Source organism: Diadema antillarum, unplaced genomic scaffold (genome assembly GCF_040938485.1).
Source record: "Diadema antillarum isolate AM-2024a unplaced genomic scaffold, OU_Dant_1.0 seq00000597_RagTag, whole genome shotgun sequence".
NCBI lineage: Eukaryota > Metazoa > Echinodermata > Echinoidea > Diadematoida > Diadematidae > Diadema > Diadema antillarum.
Window position 1 is genome coordinate 1353603 of NW_027271528.1, and position 8731 is coordinate 1362333.

Here is an 8731-nt window from a genome sequence, read left to right on the forward strand (position 1 = left end):
ACATTCTGTGCAGGAATTCTCAAGACTGACGCAATGGTACATCTCATTTATAGACATACCATTGGCATTTGATCTCAAAAATTACTTTAACAATGTGAACAGCATCACTTAGTATAATATATACAGTGTACCACTATACTGTGACCTACGGCTTTTAAAGTAGTCTCGAGATTTATTATAAGAGAGCAGATTGAGTTAGGTATGGTCCACATGAGTGGTCCAGTACGAGAATGCCCAAGGGTGTGGTGATGTCCCAGTTCATACAGAAAGCCTAGCATGAGTGCAATCCTGAAAAAGAATTGTCTTATGTTGCAAGTGTGAGTGGGGCTCACCTCGAGGTTGTGGCTTGCCCGGGCACATAATATTGCACATGCATGCTTTCCACTGGACAGCAGGTGCCGCTATCACTGACAACAGGATGTGAGGCTAAATGTTACCCAAACCGCCTCCAGGGGCCAGCGGAGACATCCCCAGAGGGGGGAGACTACCAGGGTCCAATTCCTTAAACACCTGTCTGACATGGTGGCTGTATGTGACCCCTCTCATTAAGGTATTAACCCTTCCTCTCTCATGCTCCAGGGATTATTTGTCATGGCTGATCTCCACGGACAAAAATAGCAAATGAGCTTTATCATTCTCCTACAAGTGTGAATAATATGACCAACAATGTGACGTGTCAAACAAACCATGATAGAAGTATGTCCTTGCTTTCTTTTAGGATTCGTGCTTATCAGCATATTTCACACATATATCTTTTAACAACAATCACATATAGAAATCCAAAGATGCACTGATGCCTGTTGCACATTTAATATCAATGGCTTATGACTCTGATGGAGACATGAACACACATTGCTCAACAGCAATCAAGGACAAGTTATGTATACAAACAGTCTTTTGTATTAAAAGTTGCAAGATGACATGCACGTGGAACATTTGCAGCTTTAAAAAAATAAATGTTTTGTTTATTGCACTAATCCACAACAAAAAGAAAAGCACCTTAAACAGTGTTCACATCTGTGGAAATGTCATCATAATTTTGTAAGAAGTTATTTCAGCAGTTGGAACCTTTCAGGCTTCATCATGGCAAAGATGCATTTGTGTTCTACACATCTGCACCTGTACAACCATCATGGCTTTAATACAAGTGAGTATTCAATGTACACACGTGAATCCACACCTACTGGTATGCTAAATATAAAGCTTACAAATACATTCCCATGAATAAAACTCACATTTTTTATTCCAATTTCTGCCAAGTTTTGACAGATTTCAATTTCACTATCAACATTTTTCAGATTATGCATGTTTGGTGAGGAGAACAGACAGAATTCTTCTACGTTACTGAGACTCTGAACCTATACCAGACAGCAGATGTTCCATATTGGAATAAAATGCTTACCTCCTAAAATATATCTGACAGTGACTCATAAGAAGGGACATATATTTTACATCTCACCAACCTACAGAATATACATCACCAGCTAAAATCCCATTAAGCATTACCAAAAACATTTTGTGGCAAATATCAAAGGCACCGATTAGTATGGTAATGTAAAAAGTTTTAAAAGAAAATATTCCTTCACATCAATTGGGACATCAACTGATAACCCAGTGGGTGATGGTAAATTTGGGAAAGTGATAACACTTAAAAATGATATTCTCATAAAAAAGGGAAAACATGATTAAGATGAGTAGTTCATATGATAAGTCATACTCTTTATGAGAAAAGATCACTTTTTACATTAAAGCTTCAGAACGATCACAGTTGATTCTGTTATATTCTCAGTTTTTTTTCTTTTAAAGAGTATGCAAATTGTTAGGGAAGCAGATCAACTGCTTTCCCTCCCCCTCGAAAAATAATTTAAGGGCAGTATTTTTTTTTTTTTAATGATCACCTGTTGGTGTCAGGCACATTAAGATGATTCCTTGAATAATGATAGGACATCTCTTTAACAATCATCCAATATCTGAAATGCAGCTTTATGAAAACACAAAAAGACACATGAAAAAAAAAATAATATGAATAAGACTGGATATGAATTAGAAGTTGCCATAAATTGCCAAAAAAGAACGAAGTATATGGAGAAAGAATATGAAATACATTCTGGCAGCGATGTTAAACTCAGGTTTACATCAGGCCGTCTGTTTTGTGCCGGTTGCGTGGGTTCATTTCCATAAAGACGAGGTCGTGGCCCCGCCCCCCTGAGAGATTGTCAGGGGTGCTGCCTGGCTGGAAGAGATCTGAGACTCCAAATGCCTGGGGTGGGGTGGGGCAGGGGGCACGGAGAGAGGGAGGTGGTGGGGGAGGAGGGTTGTTGGTGGGATGGATGAAAGTAACAAGTGTTAGGGGGAGAGGAGGAATGGTAGAGGGAGAAGGGTTTGGATAGAGGGAGGTTGCAATGGAGAAAGGGTGGGGCCATGTGGGTCAGGCAGAGAAGTATGAGATGGGTCGGTTGAGGATTACAGGTGGGGCAAGTTGGGGTGGAGCAGAGAGAGAGGGGGACAGAATTGGGGGATAGTTAAATGGATGGAGGATGAGTGGGATACAGGGAGGAAGAGTATGATGGAATTGAATGGATAAAGGATTGGGGAGGGGGTTAGGTGCGATAGGGTAAAATTGGAAGAGGGTATTAAAAATAGAACGATGGGTGGGGTGAGGAGAGTATTAGAGTGAAGAATAGGTGGTAGAATGCACAGGAGAATGGGGTGCAGTAATTTTAGTGAGGGTGGGGTTGGTTTTGATAATACATAGGTAAGCAGAGTGTAGATAGGTAGGGAGAGATTGGAGTGCATGAGAAAGCGGGGGGAGGGGGTAAAGAAAAAGAAATAGATCAAATTTAGACTTTATATAAATGCTTACATTCATACTGACAAATGCATCCATGCGAGTATTACTATCAAAGCTGTGTGAAGTCTTGCTGGTATTGAGGTAACTAAGAAAGATTTCATTTCATAAGCACATTTCATAAGCTTTCATTTATAATCTCTGAATATATTCATACCGGTACTCTAGAAAAATTGTGCTCTTATGTTTCTTACATCAAGATAATGCATATGAAGGCATACCAATGCAATGAGAAAAATTTAACATGTTCATTATGCAATTGTAAGTACTCAATAACTTGGTTCTTCAGGCTGATTCATGAAACTAGTAAGCTGAATGAAATTAACAGAGAAGAAATAAAGTGATGACATGGACAGTGGATAGAAGATAAAGAACAGTAAAGTGACAAATAAGGGAAGAGGAGATCCTTTAAATGTGCTTAGCAGAAAGGAAGACGTGGTAATGGAATAGAGAGTATGCTATAGATGCTGTATACTTTGTATTTCTGTGAGTTTTTTTATTAAAAAAAATAATTTAACAAACCAACAAAATACTGCCCTCTTGTTGCATAAGTACTATCAGAGTATGCAAGCAATGTACATGAAATATGGGCAGGCAGCAGTTGCACTAAGACGCTCAGACTACTACATGTATGTGCACATGCATGCCTACATGCTGAGCGCACGTGAGCAGCACGATATTTACAATCATGTTCTTGAATTCAGTCAACTGCGAAATAGTCTTTTACTTCCCGATTTCTGGAATCTTATAATTTTATGCCCACAAATATTTGGCATCTATAGCATATGATGGGTAAAAACAAATCAATACGAAGTTGATGGGAAGCTGCTACAGTCAGCAATCTAACAAGTATTTTCTAACCTTTTTTTTTTACATATCAATGGTTTGAGAGGCAAAAGGTATTGACAGCATAAAGTACACTGACTAACTGCCTTTCTGATACTTGTAGTTGGTGTGTGATGTACAGAAGAGAAGATGGAATGAGGTAAGTTAAATGAAATAGAGTTGAACAGGATACACGCTAAAAACTTGTGAGCATGCTGAAAATAGATTTTGATGACAACGAGAAGTTTCCTAACTTTCTCAAGGATATACTCTCTTTTTTTCTTCCATAAAACACCCCTCAAAAGATCCCCCCCCCACCACCACCATCCAAACGAACTAGTTAAACTTATCCAGACTGTCAATGGGTCTTAACCCTAGGAGCTTCCCAAGGACACACCCCTGGTAGATGACAGACTCGTAGGAGGGAATTTTGGCACCCTTCCTGAGGACACGCCCAGATATATTAACCCATCATCTACCACGCCTCAAGCATCTATGGTATAAGGCATCCAAGAGTTTCTGTTTCAGCAAACATACACGTCAATGGGTATTTCAAGCATATATTCCACAGGATATCCAAGTCCTACCCAAAGGAGTATAAAATAGAGCATTGCCTTAGAACAATATTGCTACCAGATTTGCTGTTTTCATTTTTTTTAAATACGTTTTATTATGCAGTTAAAAGCTCCCTACTTCTGTGACATGTACCCATTTGGTGCTTCATATTTCAGAACTTAGATCTACAGCCACAAATTGATATCAAAATGTATACAAATATAACCAATCTAAGTGACTGATGCTAGTTACACTAATTCTTGTGTCTGAATAAAAGTAAATAAGCATGGAATGCACAATTAATTGTTGCTGCATTAGCAATGAGCTGGCAATCAGTAACTTTTGTGAGATGCCATAGGTTAACTATGACAGAGAACTGTGGTCAAAACTATCAACAAACTTTTGATTGCTGAAATAGCTGTACAGTGAACGCCGATTATTCAACTGCACCATTAACTTCAAACTGTAAACCCACCCACTTATGGCAAACAGAACCTTCATCTCATAAACAAATGCACCCTACAGGAAATAATTTGTCAATGCCTTGCTGCGGATTTTATTTGTCCTCAAAGGAACAGCTTATGGATGACAATTTGATGGCAGAATTGCAGCGATATACACAGGACAATATTGAGGCCTGAATGAAAGAAAGAAGAAATGCAGTATTTCACAAGTTTACAAACTATTGGCAAGCTGACCATTTTGACATATTATTCAAATATATATGTTTTCATTTAATTTTGGTTAGGGTGGCATTTTCATTGTAACCCCCTGTGAATGGATCCTAATACTTTGAGTGCTTTGTGTGCGTGATGACCCAAATAACTTTGGGCATGGCAAATATATTTTCACCCTCACAGTAAACAATGTCCCTGAATCAAAATAGGTTATTTCCGCACGGGTAGTTTTTGGCAGCATACAAACAAATCTTGACTCCACCTTGTTAATGCAATTTCAACATATCAAATCAAAAGATTTTGTATATTATATACCAAAATTATACCAAGGCTTCGTATGCAACTGACAGGAAAGAGGGGTAAAAGATGATGATGAGGAAGATCATGATATAAAGGCCAAGGCATTTGAATAACTACACATATTTTTAATACAGATTTTATGAACATTATATGAGATTTACACAGTCAAAAAGAAAAAAAAAAGAGAAGAAGATAAAGAGAAAAAAGAAAACAATTTTGGTTCTTATTAAGACAACTAGATGACATGCAATACAGAAGTTAAACAAATCTCAGAGTAAAGCATTAGTATGTGTGAAATCATCTACTGCTATATCTTGGTTAGGTTTATCAAGCATGGATGCAGAACCTTGTATAATGTAACACAGACAAATATTATATGCATCTGCAGCTAAGCACTCATTTTGTACCATAATTTACACGAGCAAGTCATATGTCACTGTTAGTTCATGATCATTGCATACGAATAAAAAGAGAGAGAAAAAAAATCATCAACCAAGGAGTAGAAGGAATGGCAAAATTGATGTGGTATATCACTACTAATTAATAGCGCTATGTATATTCTGGATATTCATCAGTGTCAATATGAGACAGCAGACAAGCAAACATGGTGGTGGTGGACAAAATGACACCCAATCAGCTTTGTTCATCATAATGTGCAAATATAGATACTGCTTTGCATTTTGAAGAGCTCTCAAAATCTGATTGTACATGGAACCTACTCCCTCCAAATCTCCACCATCCCAGCCACACCCATACCCCCCCCCCCCCCCCCCCCCCCCGCCCTGTTGGCACATCCAATATACAAAGGGAACGCCATCATTAAGGATTATTCCTCCAGAGAAATGAAGATAAGGGTGTGAGTTTAGATGTATATGCTAGACCCACTCACTTCAAAGTCAGACCTGGGATAGCATCTGTCAACAACTACTACGCATCATCCGGACAGCTCCATCACTTCATCCCCTGTTGCCATGGCAATGAAGCGCCAGCTGATCAAAGATAATGGATGTGACCCTGTGATGTGACCAAATCTCCTGCATTTGGCATATCAGGAGGAATTTTCAGGGCTTTTTTTTTTGGGGGGGGGGGGGGGGGGGGGGGGGGGGGAGTGGTTCTTTCTATCTTTTTTGCTGCCCTAGAAATGATTTCCATGAAGACACTGTAGTCTAATCAGACACTGCTGAGTCATCTTGTATCTCTAGATCTTTAGACGATGCTGCAAATTTGTCTGGCACGTCTCACAGCAGCTCAGGCTGTTTGCTAAACTTTTGAGGGGAAAAAAGACTAATTGAGCATTTGTGAATCCATGTTTCGCTTTTTAAGTCTCTTTCATATGAGCAATATTTTGCTTTCTAAGTCTCTTTCATTAGTAGATTTGTTCTCAAAATTGAGAAAAATATAATTCTTCACCTACTTAGTAGATATGATACTTAACAGTTTTAATGACCATTATTTTTGGTGCAATCAAAATGGTTCTGAGAGTATTTCTGATATTTCAGTTGAGTATTGAGAAGGCAAATCATTCTAAGGTGAATGTGATTAGTTTCAAATAAAAGGGCAGTTTGTTACCATTGATGTATAGAAGATACAATTTGTAACAACTTGCTCTTGCTCTAGATTTTCCATTCAGATTGTTAAAAGGTGAACAAATCCTGAACTAGATGTATCTGATCTTCAAAAAAAAAAAGTTTTGTCACTGTCCATAATAAAGAAGGACAATGGATGTAATTTGTAATAAATGAAAATGTCTGAAAACATGTTGATTTGTTGTTTTTTTGTTTTGTTTTTGGTCATATATTTCATTTTCAATCACTAACTGGTGAACAAAATAAAGGTGGAAACACAAAAGAATTTAATAGTAGTGGAACCTAGGTACATAACATACATGCTAGGGTAAAGCAACAGAAAAAGGGATATTTTATGTATTGTACGACCAGCATGCCAGCACAGAATTTTGTAACAAAAATCCAGGTAGTGGTGATTAAAAGAAAGTAGTAAAACTGATATTTCATTCCTTTTATTAGGTGAGACTTTCTCCTATATTTTCTTGTGAATCATTTCATGCAAGAAATCATGCTAGACATTCCATAACTAAAATGGAAGATATGTGAACAAAAACCCATCAAATGACAATTAGAACAAGAATTTGTTTCACAGGTCCTATGGGGGAAAACTTCAGAGATTGAGAACCAAAGAAGTCACAAACGCAAACTATCAAGATTTTAAAGTTTGCATTGAAAAGAAAATGGACACAAATTCCTTCATTCCTCCCCCATGCAATTTGATATTTTATTGCTGTCATGATGACAATGTTTCTTGTCATCCCCTTGCATGTGTTGCTTACAAATTGTGCAGCAATGTATCATTTTTTCCTGTAATGTGTGTTGGAGTTTGAATGTTCCATTCTGTTACTTTGTTTATTTGTTTAAGTAAGTACATCATTTTTGGCAAACATCATAATAGGTGAATTTGTCCAGAGACTGAAAAGTTTACAGCAGTTTGCCTTAGTCTGTGTCATTTTGTCCCCCAACAAACAATGTTGCTTGGTGTTTTCTCTGTAAACAGAGAATTTGTATTTAATTGCACACAACAACATCCTGAAAACCAAATGGGCATTTTCTTGTGTGGTAAATTTTAGATTGTGCATTCCACTTTGAATTCCGAAATGAGTTCCAATCAATGAAACATCAAAAAAAAAAAAAAAAAAAAACAAGAAAAGAGACCAATTAAAGTCACTTTCAATATTGCAGCATTCCTTCAAAATTAAAAAATAAATCTCCCTGGTGATTCTTTTTTTTCCTCTTTCTCACCATACCATCGCCGCGGCAACACTGCCACCCATCACGGCTCCGCCGAAGACATCACTCCAGTGGTGCTTGTAGTCCGAGATGCGGCTGAGGCAGGTGTAGAGGGCGAGGTACAGAGCAATGACCTGGACCAGTGGGCGGAGGAAGACGGTGTCACGCCAACTCCAGCGGCTCTGCATGTACAGCTTTTTTTTTTTAAAGGAAGGTTTACAGGAGAGAAAGGCAGAACATGTATTACACCAGCTGATGATAATACCACATTTATTGAAGTGAGAAAGTCATAATTGCATACAAAACAATCAAGATGTTGTGAACTCCAAATACTTTCTTGAAAGTCAACTACTGTATTATATGCACAACATATATTTTGCATTTTTAAAACTATTTTTGTGAATTTCAAGGATTGGAAGCTCTTCGTGAGTTTAACAACATGTGAAAATATCAACTCTGAGCTAGACGCAAATACTATGTGCATACATGGATCTGTGTTGTAGCTCCATGGTGCATACATACACTTTTCCGTTCACTACTGTACTCCAAGATCACAACTTTAACCTCAGGAAATCCTGATTGGCAAAAAGAAAACAGACTCTCTAAATATATGGTGCATGCAGCATTACAATAGTAATCAAGTCATTCCATTATGTACAGTATTTTATGAATATTCCATGTATAATCCTTAATGAAAAGGTTTGATTTTTATTGCATGGCATTTCAAA

General features: G+C 37.7%; 1 protein-coding gene across 2 annotated transcripts; it reads right to left on the reverse strand.

Annotated features, from left to right (window-relative positions):
- Positions 1–828: 828 nt before the first annotated feature.
- Positions 829–8192, reverse strand: LOC139735744 (phospholipid phosphatase 3-like). 2 transcript variants are annotated; one of them, XM_071646495.1, is made up of 2 exons: positions 8021–8192; positions 829–2260 (listed from the first exon to the last, which is right to left on the reverse strand). In XM_071646495.1, exons 1-2 carry the CDS (start codon positions 8189–8191, stop codon positions 2132–2134), a joined length of 300 nt encoding a protein of 99 aa, XP_071502596.1. In that variant the 5' UTR covers position 8192; the 3' UTR covers positions 829–2131. The 2 variants fall into 2 exon arrangements, with proteins under 2 accessions (XP_071502596.1, XP_071502597.1); XM_071646496.1 differs by having other exon boundaries at positions 8016–8192.
- Positions 8193–8731: the final 539 nt, after the last annotated feature.